The following is a 26501-nucleotide window of genomic DNA, read 5'->3' as shown; positions in this document are numbered from 1 at the left end:
CATGTGCATATTCAATGCTATCAGTTTGGCAGTTTAATACAGACCATGATGAGAGTTTTTATGCCAGAGGAATTGACAAATACTACAAACCTAGACTTCATTTAATGTATTAATAAATGCTTAGACTTATATTAATAGTGGCTCTGAATGTTAGCAATGCATGTTCAATGTATAAGTACATGGCATAAGTTGACTTCAGTTGTACATAGCATTCATCATATAAAAAATTAAAATAATTTAAAACATTGAGTAAAACAATTTTCCTTTAGGATTCAAAACCAATGGTTCCATATGGCAAAGGAGTCACTTGAGTCACTGAGAAATGAAATTCCTGCAGATGTCTCAGATGCTGCACAGTCCTCCTTCAGTTAAAATAATAAATTTATTTATTTTGAAAATTATTCTAAGCAGGCATTTAAAAAAATATATTTTACTAATTTTTTACAGAGAGGAAGAGAGAAGGATAGAGTTAGAAATATCGACGAGAGACAGACATCAGTCAGCTGCCTCTTTCACATCCACTACTGGGGATGTGCCCGCAACCAAGGTACATGCACCTAATGGGAATCAAACCGGGGACCCTTCAGTCCACAGGCAGATGCTCTATACATTGAGCCAAACTGGTTTCGGCTCAGCAGACATTTTAACAAAACTGATAAGTGGTGTAAATAAACATATGAAAAAATGTTCACCATAAAAAATTCTTAGGTAGATGGAATTAAAAGGAAAGCGAGTTAATATTATACGCATTTCCAGTGTTACTATTTGAAAAGATTAACCATTGTAAGTCCTTAAAGGGAAGCAGGAAAATTAGAATTTTTATATACTGTGGGTTAGGGGAAAGGCAAAGGCAAAGGGTTAGGGGAAAGGCAAAGTTCCCTATATCATACACATAAAAATTTCACTGCACACATTTTGATAAATGAAACATATATCTACATAGAGAACTGAATGCAAATATTCCCGTAAGTTATTTATAATACCCCAAACATGGAAATAACAAAACACATTGACAGGCCCTATCCAGTTTGGCTTAGTGGATAGTGTCAGCCTGAGGACTGAAGGGTCCGGGTTCAATTCCGAAGGCCAAGGGCATGTACCTTGGTTGCGGATATGTCCTTCACAAACATTCCCCACGCACACTCTGTGAACTGCAGTCTGCCATCAGTCTCCCCCAACCCCCCTAGACTGACCTTTCACTTCATCCCTGAGGCCTGCGAGGGGTCCCCGGGGGGCACAGCAGAGGCTGGAAGAGCAGCAGAAGGGGCTCACCTGAGGTTGGAGAAGCACATAGAGCCCTCTACAATGCCTCTCCGGAGATTGCCTAGGCCAGTGGTTCTCTGCCTTCCTAATGCCGCGACCCTTTAATACAGTTCCTCATGTGGTGGTGCCCCCTGACCATAAAATATTTTCGTTGCTACTTCATAACTGTCATTTGGCTCCTGTTAATGAACCGTAATGTAAATACCAGTTTTCCGATGGCCTCAGGAGACCCTGCTAGCGGTTCTCAACCTGTGGGTCCCCACCCCTTTCACAAGGAGTCGCCTAATAGAGATTCAAACAGAGCCTGTGGGGCCCAGGGGTGTGGGTGGGTGGGTGGGAGGTAGGACTTCCCTGTGGAGCGTGGCTACAGAGTTTGGACAGGTTCAAGCCTTGGACTGAAGGGAGGCCAGTGTCCTCTCAGGATCAGGTTTTGGGCTCCAGCCCAGCAGGTGTGCAGGAGGCAGCCTAACAATGATACTCTCTCATCATTGATCTTTTTACCTCTTTCTTCCTCTTTGATATCAATAAAAATACATATTGTTGCCTGGCCTCCTGGCTCAGTGGTTGGGTGTCAACCTATGAACCAGGAGCTTACAGTTCAATTCTTGGTCAGGACTCATTCCCAGGCTGAGGGCTTGATAACCCAGTGTGCAGTGTGCCAGAGGCAGATCAATGGTTCTCTCTCATCACTGATTTTCTCTCTCTCTCCCTTCTCTGAAATCAATACAAATATATATGTAGTTGAAATGTATGTTTTAAATCAATTACACTTATATCAAACTTTAAAAAACATTAAACTACAATGATGTGCGACAAATATCTTCCCATGTCCATGTTCAAGGACATCATTTTGGCAGTTTGAACATGGTGGGAGTATTTACACTAGGGAAATTGACAAATACTACAAACGTGTACTTCACTTAATGTACTACTAAATGCTTAGACTTAAAAATGAGTGGTGGAGAGTGTTAACAATGCACATTAAACTTATAAGAGTATGGTACAAATGGGCTATAAATTATAAATAGACAAAAAACTGAGAGAGGAAATAGTCTTTCTATAATTTAAAACCAATAGTTCCATACAGCAAAAAAGCCACTCGAGTCATTGAGAAATGAGTGAATTTCAAACACGCGTCTTAGCTGCTGCACTGATAAACTGACTGTAAACATAGGCAAAAGACCCTGAGCAGACATTATAACAAAGGAGGTAAAGACAGTGAAAATAAATGCGTGAAGAAGTGCTCACCATCAAAAATTCATAGGGAAACGTTATTGAAATGAAAATGGGTTCACAGGCCGAGACCGGTTTGGCTCAATGGACAGAGCGTCGGCTTGGGGACTGAAGGGTCCCAGGTTCGATTCTGGTCAAGGGCATGTCCCTTGGTTGCGGGCATATCCCCAGTAGGGGGGTGTGCAAGAGGCAGCTGATCGATGACTCTCTCTCATCAATGTTTCTAACTCTCTATCTCTCTCCCTTCCTATCTGTACAAAATCAATAAAAAATAATAAAAACTATTAAAAAAAAAAAGGGTTCACAGTACACACATTGCGGGCCTACTAGTTAAAAAAAATTACCCATCAGGTTTTTTTATGTGCTGGCAGGTTTAGGGAAAAACTGGAATTTTCATTACTGTGGGTGGGTAGGCAGCAAAGAAAATAACCATTTGGGGTCACAGTTCTGCATACATTACAATGTAAAACATACAATGACACTGCAACAGTCCGAGGAGTAAAACATTTACCTGTGGAAAGAACTGAATGCAAATATTCCCAGCAGATTTATTTATAAAACCTCAAATGTCAAAATAATCAAAGCCACAGACAGATCAATAGACAAAGTGGTTATCCATGGGACACAATATTAGTCAGCAATAAAGATGATTACATGATCACATCAAAGTTAGTGTTGAACCTCAAATTACCTGTGTAGCATGAAGCCAGTATTCACAATGTACAAATCTTATACTTCCTATAAAATTGTGAAAAATATGAACTAATCTATTATAAAAGAAGATACACTGATCGGCATTTCTCCAGTATGACCTCTGTGGTGTCACATGAGGGTACGCCTATGGTTGCAAGAATACCCGCAGTCCTGACACTCGCGTGGCTCTTATAGTGTGTGAACTCTCTTGTGGTAAAGGAGGTGACTACTGTACCTAAAAGACCTCCCACATGCACCACACACGTAAGGCTTTTCTCCAGTATGAACTCTCCGGTGCCGTGTCAAGGTGGAACTCTGTCTGAAGGACTTGCCACAGTCACCGCACACATATGGCTTTTCCCCCGTGTGAACTCTCTGGTGCTCTGTGAGAATCGAGATTCGCCTGAATGACTTCCCACAATCACCGCACTCGTGGGGCTTCTCTCCAGTGTGGACTCTGTGGTGCTTATGGAGAGCGATGCTCTGGGTGAAGAACTTGCCGCAGTCGCTGCACTCGTACGGCTTCTCTCCGGTGTGAACCCTCTGGTGCTCTCGCAGGTGGGAGATCTGCCTGAAGGTCTTGCCGCAGTCGCTGCACTCATAGGGCTTTTCTCCCGTGTGAACTCTGTGGTGTGTGTGGAGGGCGGAGCTCACATTGAATAACTTTCCACAGTCACTGCACTCGTACGGCTTTTCTCCGGTGTGAACCCTCTGGTGCACGCTGAGAGCCGAGATCTGCTTGAATGACTTCCCACAATCGGCGCACTCATAGGGCTTCTCCCCGGTGTGCACTCGGTAGTGTTTAGTGAGGATGGACCTCTGTATGAAGGACTTTCCACAAAGAGTACATTCGTAAGGCTTTTCTCCAGTGTGAACTCTCTGGTGTTGAATGAGAGTGCTGTTTTCCCTGAAGAATTTCCCACAATCGGTACACTCATAGGGCTTTTCTCCAGTGTGAATTCTGAGGTGTTTAATGAGGTGAGATCTTTTTCGGAAGGCCTTCCCACAAACAGTACACTCATAGGTTTTCTCTCCAGCATGAGCCCTCTGATGTTCAATGACGGCAGAGGTCTGCCTCAATGTCTTCCCATGTTCACTATACTCGTAAGACTTTTCTCCAGGGAGAACTCTGTCATGTCTGGTGAGGTTAGATCTCCGACTGAAGGACTTCTCACAATCACTATACTCACCAGTGTGAGCTCTCTTATGTTGCATAAGGTTAAAAATTCCCCTAAAAACATTCCCACATTTGCTACACACATAATTCACTTCTTCAGAGCAGACATCTTGATGCTCAACAACTTTCTGGTTGTGGCTGGCAGCTTTTTCACCTTCATCCCAATCATAATGACTATTTCCACTGAGAAATTCCAGTGAAATCTCACTGCCACTGTGTGGCTCCTCAGTGTTGAGAGGGGCCTGGTGCCGGAGAAGCTCTGAGATGGCTGGCAAGTCTTCGCCAACCTCTCCACTGGTTGAAAGCACCCAAGATAAATAGAAGCTGCACCTGGTCACAAACGAGGCCCCGTCCACAGCTTCCCTCCAGGGCTTCTCTCCACTGGCTTCCCTCTTTTGCTGGTGAAGATCTGCACTGAAACAGAAGTCTCTCACACATGCGTCACTGAAGAAGCCTTTCTGCTCAAAGTCTGCTGCTTGTGACTCAGTCAGGTGCAGAATGTCTGTTAACAGAGAGAAACACCTTCTGCAGAGATGGGTCCTCTGGGTTGCTGGAGCTGTCTCAGAAGCCCTGACCTGTGACTCTCTTTCTACAGATACACTCTGCTCAGAAGAGGCCTCCGCATCATCTGTTTTATGACAGCAACCTGAAAAAAGAGAAATGCTGAGGAAGTTAATGTTGAAGATGGTGACAAAGGAATGTTCCATTACAAAAGAGTGTTACACATAACACATGGGTTCTATGAAACTGTCTGAAAATAAAAGATGTGAAACAAGGATTAACAAGAGGATGCTGAGTCCTAGCTGGTTTGGCTCAGTGGATAGAGCGACGGCCTGAGAACTGAAGGGTCCCAGGTTCGAATCCAGTCAAGGGCATGTACCTTGGTTGCGGGAACATTTCCCGGGGGGCGGAGGGGGCGCGGGGCGGGGAGAGGTGTAGGAGGCAGCTGATCAATGTTTCTCTCATTGATGTTTCAAACTCTCTTTTACTCCCACTTCCTCTCTGTAAAAAAAAAAAAAAAAATCAATAAAATATATATTTTAAAAAAATAGTATTTAGGAAGGACATATTATAAACAACAACTGAAGTAGGGTCTTACAAGAGCAGTCCATGGTTCGTGCTATGATCATAACCTGGCACAAGCTGTCGTAAAGAACCTCCAGCTACAGAAGGGAGCAGAAGCAGAAGCCATGGATGTGGACAGTCACCCTCCCTCAGAGTTGAACAGCAACGTGGGACCCAGTAAGCTGTCTGCAGGTCTCCTGGTTCTCAGACATTAACTGCACTTTTTGAGGCAACGGGTCTTGGGGATGTTGGGTGAGTCCATTGCTCAGGGCTCTCCACACAGGTCACAACTGAAGCCACCGCACATTGGACGAGAATGTGGGGGCAGGAGCAGAGCCCATGGTCAGGCTCAGAGAGAGAGAAAGCTACATTGGGAGAATAAAGGAAGAGCAGACACCACGTCAGGACACTAGAACATATGAGAAGGTCTTACCTACAGATGAGACCAGTGCAAACACTTCCAGCATCACATCGCAAAACAGAAGTCTCTGAGCCTCATCAAGGAGCCCCCACTCCTCCTGAGAGAAGACAATGGCCACGTCCTCAAAGTTCATATCCTGTCACAATGGAGACAGTTCAGTCCATGGTCAGCTTCTCTCCTAGGATTTTATGTTCGTCATACACCCAACATCCACATCCATCCACTTCCTCTACTCCCCACATCAGTGTGGGTACCAGGCCTTGGTCCACCCAGGAAACCCTCTCCTTATGGTTCCTACTGATACTGTGTCTTCCCCTGACAATAAAGACCAATGACCAGGAGATCATACATGAAACTGGGCCTCACATTAGGCATAGGCCACAATGTCTCTTTTCAATAACAGTGGGTGTCACCAACAAGGGTAGGGAGAAATGAAATACCGTCACACTCCCCAAGACCATCAGGACAGCTTCTGTCCTAGTCTTTCCACCGCCGTCCTCACACCCATATTGTGCCTCATGCTGCCGCCAGAGGGCGTCTGAGACCTGGGACACCTCACCTGCTCTACTGCTCCAATGACCCCAATGACCCCACCACCAGCAGAACAGAAACCCCAGCTGTCATCATGCTCTTCTAGCCCCGACTCCTGTCCCACTGTTACCAGTTCCTATTTTTAAAAATACATACATCTGCTGGCTCCTGAAAGCTCTCTTCACTCCAAGCTTTTGCACATTCTGAAACCTATTCATGGAAGGACCTATCACATCCATTTCCAAAATCAAGGACCACTCATATGACCCAAGACCTGGACTACTGATTCTGGGCTTGGTGTCCCTTTAAGGTGCCCAAGTCCAGGGCCAGAAGAGTGGCTGAGCAGTCACGGACACCACTACCTCGGAGGCCACAAGAGTGTGAGGTCCTGAAATAAGATCCACCAACCAGTAACCCCAAAGCCATTCTGCCCCTGCAGGAATCCGTGGAAAGCCAAAGGTCTGTTGAGAGTCTGCCAACCACGGCCGGGACCCATGGGCTCAGGCTGCTCAGTGAGCTGGCCCAGGCCCAGGCCCAGCTGACCTGGAGATGCCTGCATTACCTCAGGGCTGAATTCTCTTGCTAATTACATTATCTGTCAAAATATATTGTCCCCACGTGCTATCTTCTCCCTTCTTTTTTTTAAATATATTTTATTTAGTTTTTACAGAGAGGAAGAGAGAGGGACAGAAAGCTAGAAACATCGATTAGCTGCCTCTTGCACACTCCCCACTGGGGATGTGACCACAACCAAGATACATGCCCTTGACCGGAATCGAACCTGGGACCTTTTATGCCGCAGGCCGACGCTCTATCCACTGAACCACACCGGTTTCGGCATGTCTTCTCCCTTCTAATGTGTTCTTCCTCTGAGTATCTTTGGGAAGTTTGGAACCCTACCTCAGATGACTTGGGGTGTGTGTTTTTTTATAGCCATCAATGGCCCCAGAGACCTGAGAATGATAGTAAAAAAATATACAAATCTCTGCCTCTTCTTGTTGCCTTCTGACAGAAAGATGGCTTGGGTTTCTCCAATGCTCCCAGCTCAGTCACCCCATCATGTCCCACCAGCCTGGTTGCCCCTCACTGCTGACATAGTCACCCCTCAATCCTTGACCCCTCCCCCCCAAATACGGCCTGGTAGCCTTCCGCAGCCCGCTGCTCAGTCATTTGGTCGCCCCTAACAACCCTGCCGGCCTGGTCGCCCCATGCAGCCTCCTAGTTCAGTTGCTTGGTTGTCCCTCACTAACCCCCGGCTGGCCTGGTCACCCCATGCAGACTGGTTGTCTGTTCGGTTGTTTCGGTTGCACCGGTCACTTAGGTTTTTATATATATAAATTCCTGCAGACTACAATTCTAAACTTCTTTAATATGACTTTTAGAGAGAAAGGAAATGAGAGGGAGACAGTGAAACACTGATCAGCTGCCTCCTACTTGCCTCCCACGCAACCTCTGGGCACTCAGCCAGGAAACCAGGCTTGTGCCCTCACCAGTAATCAAACTTACAGCCTTTCCGTGCAAGCCGAGTAGAGGACCAGAGCCCGGGGACCCTGGAGTGATGCTCTGAGCAGCCCAGGCACTTTCCTCCATTCAGTGTCAGCCTCGCTTTCCCACGGGAGGGGGGGGGGGCCCTGCTCTCCAGACACCAGGGGTCCCACAGGACTGCCCAGCCCTCTCCGAGGGTATCCAGTACCTCATTCTTAAGGGAGACTCAGGGCCTAGGATTCTTCCCTCTCAGCTCTCCTCCATCAGGCACCCATCCTCTCATTCCTTTCCAGAGATCCAGAGTCCTCCACAGCTCCTCACCTTCACTCAAACTGGGGTTCTCGGAACTATTCCTTCACTTCATGCCTGGGATGGCCCCCCATGGGGATAACCTAGGTTTGGAAGAGCAGGGACAGAAGGGGCTCAGCCTGGGGTTGGGGAAAAGCGGGCTGAAGAGACCCCTGGCACTTCCCTCCATTCAGTGTCAGCTGGCCAGCTCCCCGCAGGCAGACACAGGGCCTTGCCTTTGGCTCCCATCTGTCACTCCTGGGAAAGACAGTGTCCCTTGCTGCAGCGGGAGCATCCAGGCAAAGGCAGGGAAGTGTTAGGAGGGTGGGCTGCATAGTGGAGGGTCCCCCTCAGCACAGCAGGGGTGGATGGGTATTGTGGCTGTTGTTCCTCACCCAAGGATATTTCCCCAGGATTTGGGGAGAGACTGTAATGGGGTGGGGGAATGAGAGAGGAAGGGCGAGAAACATGGATGAGAGAGACAGATTGACTACTTGCCTCCCCCACATGAGCTGGTGGGTACCGAGTACTGAACTTGCAACCCAGGTACATGTCCTTGATCCGGAATCTAACTCACCACCCTTGAGCTGAGTGGGTTGACGCTTACCACTGAGCAATTTTCCACTTCTTCATGTTTTGAAGTGCTGCTCAGATTGGAACAAGTGGTCATCTGAAGGAGCAAGGCCTGGTGAATATAACGGGTGGATTAATACTTCCCAGGCAAGGTCTTTTAATGTGTCTTTAATTGGTTTTGAAGTGTGTAATGGTGCGTTACCATGAAGCAAAATTACCTGCTATGTCTTCTGGAACGTTCTGGTCGTTTCATGATCAAAGCATGGTTCAAATTGACTATTTGCTGTCGGTAATAATCAGTATTAACGGTTTCAACTGGTTTTGGAAGCTCATAATACACCACAACTTCCTGATCCCACCAAACACAGTGTATTGTCTTATTTCCTAAGCGATTTGGCCTTGCAGTCGATGTTGATGGTTGACCTGAGTTGTTAATCTATGATTTTGTGCATTTGGGATTCTCAAAATAAATCCACTTTTCATCGCTATTCACAACTCGATGCAAAAAAGACTTTCTTTCGTGCCATTGAAGCAACATTTTACTGATGACTCCTCGGTTTTCCATTTGTCCTTCGTTCAGTTGATGTGGCACTCATTTTCCTTCCTTTAAAATCTTTCCCATTGCGTGTAAACAATTGGAAATTGTTTGCTGAGCAACGTTTAATCTTTCTGCAAGTTATTTTTGAATTTGGCACGCATCTTCATCCAATAATGCTTGTAATTGTTGGTCATCAAAAATTTTGGTTGACCTGGATGTTCTTTGTCTTTCACATCGAAATCATCACTTATAAAGTATTTAAATCAGCATTCACAAGTATCTTGGCATGGAGCTTGTTGAACATAAGCTTCCCAAAGTATACGATAACTTTTTCTTCGAAATAAAGTAATGAATTAAAACTTCCCACAAATGCGCTTTCTTTTGCCATGAAATTCAACGTTTTTTAAGCATAAAAATATCTATGATGCTAACACCTTCAGAAAATTTGACATATGAAGTTTTGAAGCTTGTTGTCATACAACAAAATAATATACATATCAAATTGCATATATAGCAATCTATGTGTAACTCCATCTAGTAAAAAAAAAATCCGTGTTATAAACTGGTACAACTGGTATACTGATTTCATGCAATGGCCTGAAAATAAAAGATCTGCAACAAGGATTATTAAGAGGCTGCTGAGAAGTTCTTGGCCACTGAAGATCACAAAACAGGGAAGACCTGACCAGAAATATGACTCAAATATGACAAGTACCACATGGAAGAGAAGCAGGATCTCCAGCACAATCTTCTGCCAACAGCCTTCAGCAGGTCTCGTTTGCTGGTGACACGGGCAAGCTGTATAGTAGATTGGTTACATCTTTTCCAAGTAAAATTCAATAAATGAGTAGCTGCTGCTGGACAATTACTTGAGCAAGTGTGTGCACCTCCTAACATATATGGAGGCACATGTGGGAGAATACTGCAGAGGGAGCAGCTCAGGGGAACAAGTGACATAAAAATGCCGCGACGGGGATAGAAGCCAGAGGCAGGAAGTCACAGATGAAATGACAAGTCAGCAAAGTGTCAATCAAATATGGGCAAGCAAAGGTAGAAATGTGGTGTGGCGTGTGGCACCTGCACCTAAACAATTGGACGGGAGCAGGTTCCCGGTGTGACCTGAAAAAAGCCCTTATGTCACACCGAGCTCCTCGTTGTCACTCAGCAGGGCCAGGCTTCCTCCGAGACCATCTTGCATATTCACCCTGTGAACAAACCTGGGTTCTCCGTGCACCTTGTACTGTGAAGATACTTACAGCCTAAATATCCGAGTACTGAAGACAGACAACGGAGGTGAGCAGCCAGCACCGGCCCAGAGCAATTCAGCGTGCAATAGTATTTAGGAAAGACTACAAACGACTGAAGTAGGGTCTTACAAGAGCAGTCCATGGTTCGTGCTATGATCATAACCCGGCACAAGCTGTCGTAAAGAACCTCCAGCTACAGAAGGGAGCAGAAGCAGAAGCCATGGATGTGGACAGTCACCCTCCCACAGAGTTGAACAGCAACGTGGGACCCAGTAAGCTGTCTGCAGTTTCCTGATTCTCAGACATTAACTGCACTTTTTGAGGCAACGGGTCTTGGGGATGTTGGGTGAGTCCACTGCTCGGGGCTCTCCACACAGGTCACAACTGAAGCCACCGCACATTGGACGAGAATGTGGGGGCATGAGCAGAGCCCACGGTCAGGATTTGAGAGAGAGAAAGCTACATTGGGAGAATAAAGGAAGAGCAGACACCACGTCAGGACACTAGAACATATGAGAAGGTCTTACCTACAGATGAGACCAGTGCAAACACTTCCAGCATCACATCGCAAAACAGAAGTCTCTGAGCCTCATCAAGGAGCCCCCACTCCTCCTGAGAGAAGACAATGGCCACGTCCTCAAAGTTCATATCCTGTCACAATGGAGACAGTTCAGTCCATGGTCAGCTCCTCTCCTAGGATTTTATGTTCGTCATACACCCCACCATCCACATCCCTCCACTTCCTCTACTCCCCACATCAGAGTAGGTACCAGGCTCGGTCCCACCGAGAAAACCCTCTCCTTATGGTTCCTACTGATACTGTGTCTTCCCCCGACAATAAAGACCAATGACCAGGAGATCATACATGAAACTGGGCCTCACATTAGGCCATAGGCCAAATGTCTCTTATACATTACTGTGGGTGTGACCAACAAGAGTAGGAACAAATATTGGCCATAAAGAGAGTGTGAGTGATTAGCCAATATCCTTGTAGTCCCCAGATTATTACACCAAAAACCAGATTCACAATTCATTCACCCTTTCAACCCCAAAGTGCTGAGGCCATCACTATGCACTACCTGCTGCACATAATTCTTGAACAGCACTTCTCTCATACAGCTTCTTCCCAGAGGCACACCGTCACACATAACACAAATATGCCATCACCAGGATGGTGGTTTCCTAATTTTTTATAATTATAGTTCACCTCTTCTGTAACCTATTTCTCTTTTACCCTCTATCTTGTCTCTCTAGTGGAGATTTTCAACCAGAATATATGCTACCTCATTGCTACTGATCAATGTAACAGCCCTCAACAACAGTAGGCAGGTGGGCACATATATGACACTGAAGCTCTGGACCAGGAATGTAGCATCACAACCCACCCTCTTTTCTGGAATTACCCTAAAATTCACCATATCACATTATCCAGACACCACCCGAAATGGACTCAACCTCCCTTCCCTCTTCTGTCAGTGTCAGGGCCCTGAAGCCACGAATTCACATGCCCTCTCCAAGGGCACATCACTCTTCCACCCACACCTCTCTCACCTGCACTCCCACACCCACAGCCCCCATAGCCGTCTCCCTGGCCTTTGACTTATTCTCAGCATGTGTGGTCCACAGAATGTCTGGCCATTTCAAGATGGATGAAGTACCACCCCCACTCTTAGTCCACACTCAGAGGCAGCCTGGAGTCCTGCCTGAAGGCCTCCCTCCCTGCAAGTTTTTCCTTCAAAGTCACCTGAGAACCACACCAGATCTCTCTACAGGAGCTGCATTCACCAGTCACAGCCTTCCTCACTCAAGTCCCATCGCCTACGGCCCTCTACCACATGCTCAGTGAGTCTCTCCCATGACCATTCATGCACATAAGCAAGTCCACCAGGCTGACTACAACACCCCAGGCCACACCAAGGCTCACAACAAAATCCCGTTGAGTGTTTAAAAAACAAGTATCTATCAGTCCCAGTCTAAGCTTTACATTCCTAAACAAAAAAAAAGCTGAATTCCTCCCTGGTCCATACAAGCTTCACATTGTTTTAAAGTAGTCTTCATCTTGAATTACTCCTCAGAATCCCAGATGCTCTGGAACCACTCTAAGAAATACATCATATCCTAAGAGGCCAAAAATAAAAGATTTTATATTCCTAATGAACATTAACCTTCCTAATATGAATTTGTCCATCTCAGTAGATGGTGCTTCCATTCCTTCAGCTGCTAAATCCAAACCTTCAGGTCATCTGACTGTTACCTCTCCTCATCGCCAAATTAGAATACCCAGGTGGCCACACCTAAAACACTGATCCCAAATCCAACTGCTTCTTCCACGTCCACAACCTCCCTCATGGGCCAGGTGCCATCACACTCACCAAGACCCATCACAACAGCTTCCGTCCTAGTCTTCCCACCACCGTCCTCTCACCCACATTGTTCATCATGCTGCCGCCACAGGGCGCCTGAGACCTGGGTTGGATCACCTGCCTCCAGTGCTCGAATTACCCCAATGATCCCCTCACCTGCAGAACAAACACCCAAGTTGTCATAATGCTCTTCTAGCTCCGACTCCTGTCCCATTGTTACCAGTTCCTATTTTTTAAAAACGGACATCTGCTGCTCCCTGAATCAGCTGTCTTCACTCCAAACCTTTGCACATTCTGGGACCTATGTTCCCATCTTATTCCACTGGATGCCAAAATCAGAGACCACTCACATGACCCTAGACCTGGACTCAGGATGGTGGGCTTGGTGTCTCTTAAGTTCCTCAGGTCCAAGGATGAGAAGCGCAGGTGGACAACCCCAGAACCCCACTATCTCATGGGCCACAAGAGTATGATGCCTAGCCGAAACCGGTTTAGCTCAGTGGATAGAGTGTCAGTCTGCAGACTGAAAGGTCCCAGGTTCAATTCCAGTCAAGGGCATGTACCTTGGTTGCGGGCACATCCCCGTTAGAGGGTATGGTGGAGGCAGCTGGTCGATGTTTCTCTCTCATCGATGTTTCTAGCTCTCTCTCCCTCTACCTTTCTCTCTGTAAAAAAAAATCAGTAAAATATATTTTTTTTAAATAATTAAAAAAAAAAAAAGAGTGTGAAGTCCTGGAATAAGCGCCACAAACCAATCCCCCTAAGCGGTTCTGCATCTTCAGGAATCTGCGGAAAGAGGTCTGCTGAGAGCCTGGCACCCAATGCCAGGACCCATGGGCTCAGGCCGCTGAGTACCGTCGCCCAGCCTCCAGGCCAGGTGACCTGGAGTTAGCTGATTCCCCAACACATCAGACCTCAGAGCGAATTCTTGCCAGGTTCATTACTTTTACAGGACTTCTCCTTCCTGCCCCTAACTGCTGCCCTCTCTCTCCTAGTCTGTTCTTCCTCCAAGCAGCTTTGGGAAATGTTTAGAACCCTACATCAGACAATTAATTTTTTTTTTTTCACAGAGAATGAGAGGAAAAAATCTCAGGCAAAACTTTCCCTCATCATCTTCTTTTTTTTTTTTTTTTAAATATTTTTTATTGATTTTTTACAGAGAGGAAGGGAGATAGAGAGCCAGAAACATCGATTAGAGTGAAAAATTAACCAGCCACCTCCCGCACACCCCCCACTTGGATGTGCCTGCAACCAAGGTACTTGCCCTTGACCGTAATCGAACCTGGGACCCTTCAGTCTGCAGGCCGACGCTCTATCCACTGAGCCAAACCGGTTTCGGCTCCCTCGTCTTCTTTGTTGCCTTTAGACACAAACATGACCAGGTTTCTCGAATCCTCCCTGCTCAGTCCCACCACCAAGTCCTTACACAATGGCACTACAGCCTGTCACACTCTTTCCCCATCACACCTCTGTCACCAACAGCGACTCACTGTTCCCAGACACAGAGACCTGTGCTGTTGGACCAGGGGCCCGCACCTGAGGCGGGAGGGTTAAATGGGGTACCGCTGAGTAGAACTCTGTAAGCAGAGAGGAGTCTGGGAGGCAGGGAGGCCCCGTCTATTGTGACTCAACAAGCCCTACAGACCACTTCACAGCGGGATGCTGCCTCTGACGCCTGGTCCCACTGGAGACCTGGCTCCCGGAAGCCCCTGTCTCTGTGAACAAAGAGGTTAGAACGACCACCAGGGAGACGCAGAAAGCCCCGCCCTAAGCTGTGTACCCGGAGATAATGCGCCTCCTGTTCTGGGCTTTCATTGGCTATCCTTAGGCGCATGGCCCTTTGGGTAATACAGTACACTGTTGGAGGTCTTGCAGGTGTAATTAGGATCCCAGTCCCTCCTGAACTTTGCAAATACTGGTGGTTATGAACCCAAGTGGCCCTGGGAAATGACCACTTTAGGTTTGGGTGACCGGTTTCTGGGGAGTGTTGTCTGCAACGGATGTGTTATTTGCACACATTTCAGTTCGGATTCTCTGAAGCTCAGAATGCTCCTTAGGTGAAAAGCATCTTTTAACTTATTCCTGATGACTACAATTTTAAACTTCTTTTAATGTGACTTTTAGAGAGAGAGAGGAAAAGACAAGGAGAAAGACACACGGATGGCTGCCTCCTACTTGCCTGCCATCCACCCCTGGACATTCAGCCAGGAAACCAGGCTTATGCAACCCCTGTGCATGGGGTGATACTCAACCAACTTTGTCACTCCAGCTGTCAAGAGTTTTTATTTTTAACACACACGTATCACGTTATTAAGAGAAAAAGCAAGCCATGAGAGAATATACAATCCTATCCCACTGGCTTTATTTATTTTTTTAAAAATTGCCAGAACCGGTTTGGCTCAGTGGATAGCGCGTCAGCCTGCAGACTGAAAGATCCCAGGTTCAATTCCGGTCAAGGGCATGTATGTACCTTGTTTGGGGGCACATCCCCAGTAGGAGGTGTGCAGGAGGCAGCTCATTGATGTTCCTCTCTCTCTCCCTTCCTCTCTGTAAAAAAAAATCAATACAACATATTTTAAAAATAAAGAGAGGGAGATACCAGCTAATTCCTGAATGAGCTCAGTCTTCACAACACGCCTTTGCACATCCCGGTCCCTGTGCCTGGGAGGCCCTCCCACATCTCACCCACCCGGTGCCCAAACCAGGGTCCACTTCCTACAGCCCCAGCCGTGGCCTCAGGACCCTGGGCTGAGGGTCTGCAGGTCCCGGGGCAGGAGGAGCGGCTGGACAGCCCAGGCCCCACAGCCTGAGGCCCCCGCAGTGGGAGGCCCTGACCTCAGCCCACAGCCCGGCCCCTGAGCGGCTCTGACCGCAGGGCCTGTGGGAGCTGAAGGCGCTGAGGGCCCGGCTCCCCCGCCAGGACCCGGGGCCCAGGCTGCTCGGGGCCTGGCCCAGCCCCGGGGCCGGGGCCGCCGCCCCCTCGGGCTCCGTCCCTCTGTGCGCACAGCCAGCCCGGCCCTGAGGAGGACAGGCCCCTCCCGGAAGCCCCCGGTCCCTTAGACACACACAGGCCGGCCGCCCCCTCCGCCCCGGCCTCCCGGGCCCAGCCCGCCCCCTGCGGCCCCCACGGGCACTCACTGCTCCGGGCGGCGGCCTGGGCTGCGGCCTGAGCGGCGCCGCCCCGAGGCGGGAGGGCCGCTGGGGCCTGAGGGCGCTCTGTCCGCGGGAGGAGGCGGGGGCCCGGGGACCCAGTCCCGCCGGGTGGGGTCCCCCCGCCTCAGACACCCTGCCCGGCGGGACGCCGCCTCCCACTCAACACCAGGGAGCTGAAGCCCACCAGCCGTGAAAGGAAAGCAAAATGTCCGCCAGCACGAGGACGCAGGAAGTCCCGCCCTAACCGGATGCGCAGGAATCAAAAAGTCCCCTACCGGAGCAGAAGCAGGCGCATTGCCTTCTGGGTAATGTAGTTTTCTCAACTGCCCAGAGGAGGGCTAGCATTCCCGCCCCTAACCTTGGGGAAGGAAGATGCTGTGACACCACAAGTGGAGCTGGGGAAGGAGGAGATGGGAACAGACGATCCAGTTAAATGGGACAGACTGACAGACCCTCCAGGGAAGGGGGTGGGGAGGCCCGGAATAGATCCTCCCCAAAAAAGAATATCTATCTACGGTATACTGGGGGAAACGGGAGACATCTGTGATACCATCAATGAAAAGTACATATTTTTAAAAAATGTTTTGCTGAAACCGATTTGGCTCAGAGGATAGAGCGTCGGTCTTCGGACTGAAGGGTCCCGGGTTCGATTCCGTTCAAGGGCATGTACCTTGGTTGCGGGCACATCCCCAGTGGGGGGTGTGCAGGAGGCAGCTGATCTGTTTCTCTCTCATCGATGTTTCTCTCTCTCCCTCCCCTCAGTAAAAAATCAATAAAATATATATTTTTTAAAAGATTACAAACTGTCCATAACAATAATTCACACAGAGCTCTTTGTAAAGTCTGCAAAGAGCCCGAAAGGTATATAAATACACAAATTCCTGTGTCTTCCCACCTAGCTGCATCTTTTCTATATCGCCATTTCTCATTCTGTTACCCTCCCTCTTTTTAAAAAAGTCAATATATTAAAGACATATAAAATACTGACTTAAAAGTTTTGCACACATCTCTAAGCCTACTTTAGCCATAACCTGTATGTGGGTGAGAGACACGTTTATTTCACAAGTGATGGGTTTACAGCTTGATCCGTGTCCAAGCTCACCGATTAGTACACGAGTTAGTCCTCAGTGCAACCAACTCCCAACTGGAGAGCAGGACGGCGCCGGAAGTCCCGCACTGATGGAGGCGCAGGCAGCCGAATACCCTTTACCTTTGCGGGCTTGAGCGCAATGCCTTCTGGGTAATGTAGTTTTTCCACCGCCCAGGGAATCTTCTTCTCATCCTGGGTTCCTTCCACCAGTGGGCAGGCTGTGCAAGTCTTCCCAAGCATCTCAGAGCTTCTCTGGCACTGGGCCCCCGTCAGCACCGAGGAGCCACACAGGGGCAGGGAGATGTCTCAGGAAGTTCTCCCTGGAGAATGTCACCACCTTTGGGGTCAATGTGAAAAAGCTGCCCATCAAGACCAAAAAGTTGTTCAATGTCAGGGTGTCTGTTCTGGAGAAGTGAAATATGAGTGTATCAAATGTGGGAAAGTTTTTTTTCATATACACATATATATTTTAAGTACTTTTTAATATATTTTTAAAATATATTTCATTTATTTTTTTTTTTTTACAGAGGGAGAGGGAGTTAGAAACATCTGAGAGAGAATTGTTGATCAGCTGCCTCCTGCACAACCCCTATTGGGGATGTGCCCGCAACCAAGGTACATGCTCTTGACCGGAATTGAACCTGGGATCCTTGAGTCTGCAGTCCAACGCTCCATCCACTGAGCCAAACCAGTCAGGGCTATATATTTTTTTTATTGATTTTACAGAGGAAGGGAGGAGAGAAAGTAAGATCAATGACGAGAATCGTTGATTGGTGGCCTCCATCCCCCCTACTGGGGATTGAGCCTGCAACCCAGGCATGAGCCCCTGATTAGAATCAAACCTGGGACTCTTCAGTCAGCAGGGAGACACTCTATCACTGAGCCAAACAGGCTAGGACTGTGGGAGTTTTTATTTTATTTTAAAATATATTTTATTGAGGTTTTTACAGAGAAGAAGAGAGAGGGATAGAGAGTTAAAAACATCGATGAGAGAGAAACATCAATCAGCCGCCTCCTACACACCTCCCACTGGGGATGTGCCCACAACCAAGGCACATGCCCCTGACCAGAATTGGTGCTGGAAGTCAAGGGAAGGAAGGCCTATTGCACAAATCTCTTGGTGCAATGGGCCTCTAGTTTTTATATACTATCAGTGGGTTGCAAGCAAAAGCAATGACCATTTTGGGTCGCATTTCCACATATCTTAAAATGTAACACATTCACCTACACAACATGTATCTGTATAAAGGACTGAACACAAATGTTCCCAGATTTATTGATAATGCCCCAAACCTGGAAATAATAGAAATCATAGACAGATCAATAGATACAGTGGTTATCCATAGAACATACTACTATTCAGCAATTAAAAAAAACACTAAAAACTATTCACATAAGCATTTGCGTTGAATCTCAAAATAACTGTGTACAGGAAGGAAACCAGTATTTGTTAAGAGTACACACCTTAGCACTGGCCGGTTTTGCTCAGTGGTTAGTATTGGCCCATGAACAGAAAGATCCTGGGTTCAATTTCAGGTTACGGGCATGTACCTCCGTTGCAGATTCGATCCCCAGCCCTAGTTGAGGTGCATGCAGGAGGCAACCATTCGATGTGTTTCTCTCACATTGATGTTTCTCTCCATCTCTCACTGTCCCTCGGACTATCTCTAAAAACCAATGGAGAAATATCTTTGGGTAAGGATTAAAAAACAAAAATTGCACTTTGTTGCATGTCAGTTCTCATTTGCTGGGAGGACCAGCCTTGCCTCGGTGGCAGCAAATGTTGTCAAGTAGGGAAGACTATTGCATTGAAATCAACAGGAATGCCGAGTGGTTACAAAAGACACATCCAGGGAGTGACTGCAGGGTGATCCTTCCTCTAGCTCTGAGGTCCTGCCTGTTGAGCTACGACCTTGAGGTGAACACCCTAAGGGGCCAGGGGAATCCAAAAGGCTGTTAGATCCTTTCCTCTGCCAATTACGTCAGCCACAGGAAACAGAGATGGAGGACCTGAGAACGCCCGTACACGAGGATCGCACAAGACCCTTGATCGTTTGTGGGTAACATTCAGAAGAGGCACTTTTCTTTTTTCTTTTAAATATATTTTTATTGATTTCAGCGAGGAAAGGAGAGGGAGAGATTGAAACATCAATGAAGAGAGAGAATCGTTGATTGGCTGCCTCCTCCATGCCTCATCACTGATGTTGTTTCTATCTCACCCTCTCCCTTCCTCTTTGAAATTAATCCTATACAATAAAAGGGTAATATGCAAATCGATCGAAAGGCGGAAATGACAGGTCACTATGACATGCACTAACCACAAGGGGGCAGATGCTCAATGCAGGAGCTGCCCCCTAGTGGTCAGTGTGCTCCCACAGGGGGAGTCCAGTTCAGGCACAAGCCAGGCTGATGACTTAAAAAGCCAGGGGCCTGCCTCCGGACAGTGCTAAGGCCAGCTCCCAGTAGCTGGCAGTGGGATATCCCTTAAATGCTCCAGGAAAAGGGTGCAGGCCAGGCTGAGGGACCCCCCCTCCCACCCCTCTCCAGCAGTGCACGAATGTTGTGCACCAGGTCTCTAGTAAAAATATATTTTAGAAAATAAAAAGAGATTCCCACTAAAAACCCAAATGTTCCTCTTTTCTTAGAAAATGAGGTTGGGAAGCCTATTTGGACTCTGCCATCTCTCTCCTAAAGACCTGGAAGGGGCAACCCTGCCTCAGGGGCAGCAAATACTGGCACGCAGTGAAGACGACTGCCATCAAAATCAACAGGAATGGCGACTGTCTACAGCAGTGGTTCTCAACCATCCTAACACCATGACCCTTTAATACAGGTGGTGACCCCCAACCATAAAACTATTTTCGGCCGAGACCGGTTTGGCTCAATGGATAAAGCGTCGGCTTGGGGACTGAAGGGACCCGGGTTCGATTCCGGTCAAGGGCATGTACCTTAGTTGCGGGCATATCCCCAGTAGGGGGTGTGCAAGAGGCAGCTGATCGATGACTCTCTCTCATCGATGTTTCTAACTCTCTATCTCTCTCACTTCCTCTCTGTACAAAATCAATAAAATATATTTAAAAAAAAAACAAAAACAAACTATTTTCGTTGCTACTACATAACTGTAATCTTGCTACTGTTAGAAATCATAATATAAAGATCTGTTTTCCGATGACCTAACGTGACCCCTGTGTAAGGGGTCACAATCCACAGGTTGAGAACCGCTAGCAGGGTCACTTAAGACCATTGGAAAACACAAATATTTACATTAGGATTCATAACAGTACTAAAATGACAGATATGAAGTAGCAGGTATTGGACAGATGGAAGTTGCTACTTCTGAATGTTCATCCACACATTCTCCTGAAACACTGTGCATATGGACATTCTCGGGACCTCCACACAGAAAGTTTGGCATCTCCACAAAATCTGTCCACTTCTGCCAAAACTGGTTTGGTTCAGTGGATAGAGCGTCAGCCTGCAGACTGAAAGGTCCCGGGTTTGATTCGGGTCAAGGGCATGTACCTTGGTTGTGGGCACATCCCTAGTAGGGAGTGTGCAAGAGGCAGCTGATTGATGATTCTCTCTCATCAATGTTTCTAACTCTCTATCCCTCTCTCTTCCTCTCTTTAAAAAATCAATAAAATATATTAAAAGTCCACTTCTATATGCTGGCAGGTCACAATTCTTATTTCAAATTATTTCACAGAGTGACTACAAGCCTGAAAATTAAAAATACAGCCCTAAACAGTTTGGCTCAGTTGATAGAGCATCAGCCTATGGACTCAAGGGTCCCAGGTTCGATTCTTGTCAAGGGCATGTACCTTGGTTACGAGCACATACCCAGTAGGGAGTGTGCAGGAGGCAGCAGATCAATGTTTCTCTCTATCCCTCTCCCTTCCTCTCTGTAAAAAAATCAATACATTAAAAAAAAAAAAGTACAAAAGTGTCCTAGCTAGTTTGGCTCAGTGGATGGAGCATCAGCCTGCAGACTGAAGGGTTCCAGGTTCACTTCTGCCCATGGGTACATACCTCAATTGCAGGCTCGATCCATGGCCTGGGTCCCTGGCCGGGGTTGGGGCACATTCAGAGGCAATCAATCAATGAATGTTACATCAATGATTCTCTGTCTCTCCCTCTCCCTTCCACTCTCTAATCCTCACGTGAGAATTAATAACAAAAAGTACAAAAGCAAAATTCACAAAATGATCATAAATCAGAGCTGTTTCCAGGTTGGTGAACGATAACCTGGAAAAAGTCACCACAACATAATGAGAGAACAAATGTTCACGAAAAACATGCCCTTTGCTGAGGCCTGGGCCTCCGATCCATTCCCTGACACAGTGGTCGGCAAACATATCAGTCAACAGAGCCAAATATCAACAATACAACAATTGACATTTATTTTGAGTGCCAACTTTTTTAAACTTAAACTTATTCTAACTTATTCTAATGCCACTTGTTCAAAATAGACTTGCCCAGGCTGTGGTATTTTGTGGAAGAGCCACACTCAAGGGGCCAAAGAGCCACATGGTGGCTTGCAAGCCGCAGTTGTCCAACCACGGCCCTATTCAGAGAGAAAGAATTGAGGAACTCGTCCAGAGTGTTCGTAATTTCCCCAGGCAAAAGTGGACACGGAAGGCATCTTCCCTGAGCACGCAGGTGTGACCGATGCACACTGTCCAGAGGAGCCAGGGGGGAGAGGTGAAATGGTTTCAGCCACAAAAACCGGCAGTGACATCGATCGATCTGGTAATAGCCCAGGCAGGTTAGAGTGCAATGCAGCCCTTGAAAGCCTCTCTTGAACTTAACTCATCAGGAATCTAGCAGAATGTATGTCCCGCAAACAGAAAGGTAAATAACTCTGAGTCTCCTCCAGTGTTGTGATGCTGAGTGAAGACACACAGCCTTCCCAGCACAGTTAAGGCTTTCCTTCAGCGTGAAGTCTCTGGTGTCTGAGGAGGTTAGATGTGCGGGTAAAAGACTTGCCGCACTCCTTACACTTATAAGGTTTTTCTCCAGTGTGAACCCTTCTGTGCTTAATGAGGGTGGAGCTTTCCCTGAAGGACTTCCCGCAATCGCTGCACGCATAGGGCTTTTCTCCAGTGTGAATCCTCTGGTGGGTGAGAAGGTTGTAGGTGCGGGTGAAAGACTTCTCACATTCGTTGCACTCGTAAGGTCTTTCTCCAGTGTGCACCCTTTTGTGCAGAATGAAGTTAGTCCTTTGTCGGAAGGACTTCCCGCAATAGCCGCACTCGTATGGCTTTTCCCCGGTGTGAATTCTTTTGTGCTGAATGAGGGCACAGCTCTGTCTGAAGGACTTCCCGCAATCGCTGCATCGATAGGGCTTTTCACCAGTATGAATCCTCTGGTGTCTGATGAGATCGACTTTATAGCCGAGGCACTTCCCGCAATCACTGCACTCGTAACGCTTTTCCGCGGCAGGAGCGCTCCGAGGTGCGAGGAGGAAGTCTCGGCCGGGAAAGCACGTCCCACCAGCACCGCACACGGCCAGTGTTTCTCCCGTGGGTGCCCTTCCGTGCTGAGTGACCTTCCCGCACTCGCTACACGCCTGACGCCCTTCTCCAGAACGGATCCTCTGCCGCTGAACAAGGTTCTGATTGTGGAGAGCAGCCTTCTCACATTCGCCCAACGCATGTTGACTGTTTCCACTGGGAGTGGCCTGCCCACTCTCCCTGCCACCGAGTGGCCCCTCAGAGGTAAGAGCGGACCGGAGCTGGAGAAGGTCTGAGGTGGCGGGACATTCCGCCCCAACATCCTGACCTGTGAAAGGCGTTCCCGACACACAGCAGCTGCCCCTGGTCACTGGCAAATCCCTGTCCACGCTTCCTCTCCAGGGCTTCTCTCCGCTGGCATCCCTCTGTAAAAAGTCTGCACGGAAGCTGGGGCCTCTCACAGGGACATCTCTGAAGAACGTTTTATTTTCAAGGTTTACCGCTTGGCACTCAGTCAGGTGCAAAATATCTTTTAACACCGAGACACACTGGTCGCAGGGGTCAGTCCTCTGGGCTGCTGGAGCTGTCTCGGAAGCTCTTACCTGTGACTTGCCTTCTACAGACACACACTGCTCTGAAGTGGCCTTTTCAGCTTCCAATTTATGCCAACAACCTGAAAGCAGAGAAATGCTGAGCACATAGATATTGACTTTATCAGGAGGGCGGAGTCCCATGACAAAGGATTGTCAGACATAATACAATGGTTATATGGGACTGTCTAAAATAAGAGACCTTGCCCTGGTGATTTGGTTCAGTGGATAGAGCATCGGTCTGCAGACTGAAGGGTCCCGGGTTCCATTCCGGTCAAGGACACATGCCCAGGTTGCAAACCTGATCCCCAGTAGGGGGTGTGCAGCAGGCAGCTGATCCATGATTCTCTGTTATCATTGATGTTTCTATCTCTCCCCTTTTCCTTTCCTCTCTGAAATCAATAATATATATATTGGGTCGGCAGCTAAGTAATTGCGAGTTTCACACATATATGGCTTCAGTTGAATTTTTAGGTTTGCAGACGTAGTACAAATGTAAAACACATTTTGTTATTTGATAGTTGGCTATTCAGCTGTTAATCAGTAAAAAAAGTTTTTTGATCTGTTTTGTAGTTTTCGTTTGGCGTTCGTTGAAAAATGGAAAATCAAAAGGAACATTTTCGTCATATTTTGCTTTTTTATTTCCTCAAAAGGAAAAACGCATCGCAAGCTCATAAAAAGTTATGTGCTGTTTATGGTGACGAAGCCTTAAAAGAACGGCAGTGTCAAAATTGGTTTGCCAAATTTCGTTCTGGTGATTTTTCACTCAAAGATGAAAAACGCTCTGGTCGTCCAGTTGAAGCTGATGACGCCCTAATCAAAACAATAATCAATTCGGACTGTCACAGTACAACACGTGAGATTGCAGAGAAGCTTCATGTTTCACATACATGCATTGAAAATCACTTAAAACAACTTGGCTATGTTCAAAAACTCGATACATGGGTTCCTCACGAACTGAAAGAATCACAGTTAACGCAACGCATTAGCAGCTGCGATTTGCTAAAGAAACGTAATGAAAATGATCCATTTTTAAAATGACTGATAACTGGCGATGAAAAATGGGTTGTTTACAACAATATCAAGCGGAAAAGATCGTGGAGCAGGCCAGGTGAACCAACTCAAACAACATCAAAAGCTGATATTCATCAAAAGAAGGTTTTGTTATCAGTTTGGTGGGATTACAAAGGAATTGTCTACTTTGAACTCTTACTACCCAACCGAACGATCAATTCTGATGTCTACATTGAACAACTAACGAAATTAAACAATGCAGTTGAAGAAAAGCGGCCCGAATTGACAAATCAAAAAGGTGTTGTATTCCATCATGACAATGCAAGGCCACACACATCTTTGGTCACTCGGCAAAAATTAATGGAGCTTGGTTGGGATGTTTTGCCACATCCACCATATAGTCCTGACCTTGCACCATCTGATTACTTTTTGTTTCGATCTTTACAAAACTCCTTGAATGGTAAAAATTTCAATAATGATGATGATGTCAAATCGTACCTGATTCAGTTTTTTGCTAATAAAAACCAGAAGTTTTTTGAACGTGGGATTATGATGCTGCCTGAAAGATGGCAAAAGGTCATTGATAAAAATGGGCAATACATTACAGAATAAAGTTATTTAGTTCCATGAAAAAATGGTCTTTGATTTTCTTTAAAAAATCCGCAATTACTTAGTTGCCGACCCTATATATATATATATATATATATATATATATATTAACAGTTTATTAATTTTCTTACAGAGAGGAAGGTAGAGAGATGGAGAGTTAGAAATATATATATTTATATATATATATATTTTTTAAGTAAGTAAAATAAGAGCCCTGAGGCAGGTTGAACAATGAACTGTGTGCAGTGCTGGGCCTCTGAAGGTCACAGAGCAGAGGAGACCTCCCCAGGAAGAGGATACAGAGGTGGCGTGCAGCACACAGAAGAGGAGCAGGAAGGCCTACTCATTCGTCTGCTAGCAGCGTTTAGCGGGCTTGTCTGTCGGTGACATGGGCCAGCTGTGCAGAGAGTTGGTTATGTTTTTCTCAAAGTAAAATTCACAAAATGAGGAGCCCGTGTCCAAGCACTGCTGAAGGATGCATGTGCACCTCATAACACACGTGCAGGTCAATGCCCGAATGTTCTGTAGAGCAGCGGTCGCCAACCAGGGGTGTGGTCCGAAAGGCTGGCAACCGCTGCTGTAGAGAGATCAGTGCAGAGGAACAGGGGATGTAAGAAGGCCACGCAGGGGAAGGCAGTTAGGGGCCCGGAAATCACAGATAAAACAAGAAATCAGCAAAGGCTCATGTATGGGAAAGAGAAGGTAGAAATGGGTGTGGTTAGTGACAAATACAAGAAACACTGTTGGACACACGACCTGTTCCTGATAGAATCTGAACACAGGCAGCCTCTGTGTCCTGGCATCTCCCAGCTGCCATTCGCAGGGCGAGGTCTCCTCTGAGACCATCTTACCATGACTACCGTGGGGGGGAAAAACAGGGTTCTTTCTGAACTTGGTATTGTACATGGAAGACCACAGTGGTGAGCAGCACAAAACAGTATTCAGGGAACAAAACATTACAAGCAACAACTGAAGGAGGGTATTAAAAGAAAGGCCCAGCCCTAGCTGGTTGGCCTCTATCTATCAGTAGAGCATCGGCTTCCAGACTGAAGGGTCCCAGGTTCGTTTCCCGCTCAGGGCACATGCCTGGGTTGTGGGCTCAAACCCTAGTAGGGGACATAGAGGAGGCAACCGTGATTTTTTTTTAATTATATATTTTATTGATTTTTTACAGAGAGGAAGGGAGAGGGATAGAGAGTTAGAAACATCGATGGGAGAGAAATATTGATCAGCTGCCTCCTGCACACCCCCAACGGGAAATGTGCCCGCCACCAAGGTACATGCCCTTGACCAGAATCGAACCTGGGACCCAAACCAGTTAGGGCGGCAACCGTGATTTTTTCTCATCAGTGATGTTTCTCTCTGAAATCAATAAAAAATATGTTTTTTTTTTTTAAAAAAAAGAACAGCCCTGCCCAGCCGGCAGTGCTCAGTGGTTGAGCATCTATCTATCTATGAACCAGGAGGTCACGGTTCGATACCCAGTCAGGGCACCTGCCAGGTTACAGTAGGGGGTGCAGGATGCAGCCAATCAATGATTCTCTCTCATCATGGATGTTTCTCTCTCTCTCTCTCTCTCTCCCTCTCCCTTCCTCTCTAAAATGTGTGTGTGTGTGTGTGTGTGTATATATATACACACTAAACAAAATAGAGAATATATATATATATATTTAAGAAAACAAAACAAAACAGAACAGCCCATGGTTTATGGAATA

At 46.9% G+C, this 26501-nt stretch overlaps 1 protein-coding gene across 8 annotated transcripts in view; it reads right to left on the bottom strand.

The window, feature by feature from the left end:
* Positions 1-3024: 3024 nt before the first annotated feature.
* Positions 3025-26501, bottom strand: part of LOC311633556 (zinc finger protein 551-like) — a 50038-nt gene continuing 26561 nt past the window's right edge. The window contains exons 1-6 of one of the 8 annotated variants that reach the window (XM_084906337.1): positions 16016-16261; positions 11042-11165; positions 8948-10065; positions 8764-8841; positions 5865-5988; positions 3025-5012 (exon numbers count right to left, since the gene is read on the bottom strand). In XM_084906337.1, coding sequence (XP_084762463.1) covers positions 3379-5012; positions 5865-5988; positions 8764-8826 — 1821 coding nt within the window. In that variant the 5' untranslated portion in view covers positions 8827-8841; positions 8948-10065; positions 11042-11165; positions 16016-16261 and the 3' untranslated portion in view covers positions 3025-3378. Of the gene's footprint in view, positions 5013-5864; positions 5989-8763; positions 8842-8947; positions 11166-12943; positions 12969-16015; positions 16262-17240; positions 17525-21594; positions 23247-26501 lie in introns of those variants that run through there. The other 7 variants (XM_084906339.1, XM_084906338.1, XM_084906340.1 and 4 more) reach the window with 7 other exon arrangements.

This window comes from Pipistrellus hanaki (assembly GCF_964339955.1).
Source record: "Pipistrellus hanaki genome assembly, chromosome: 15".
Classification (NCBI taxonomy): domain Eukaryota; kingdom Metazoa; phylum Chordata; class Mammalia; order Chiroptera; family Vespertilionidae; genus Pipistrellus; species Pipistrellus hanaki.
The sequence above is the reverse complement of the archived record's forward strand: the minus strand, read 5'-3'. Positions and strand labels throughout refer to the sequence as shown.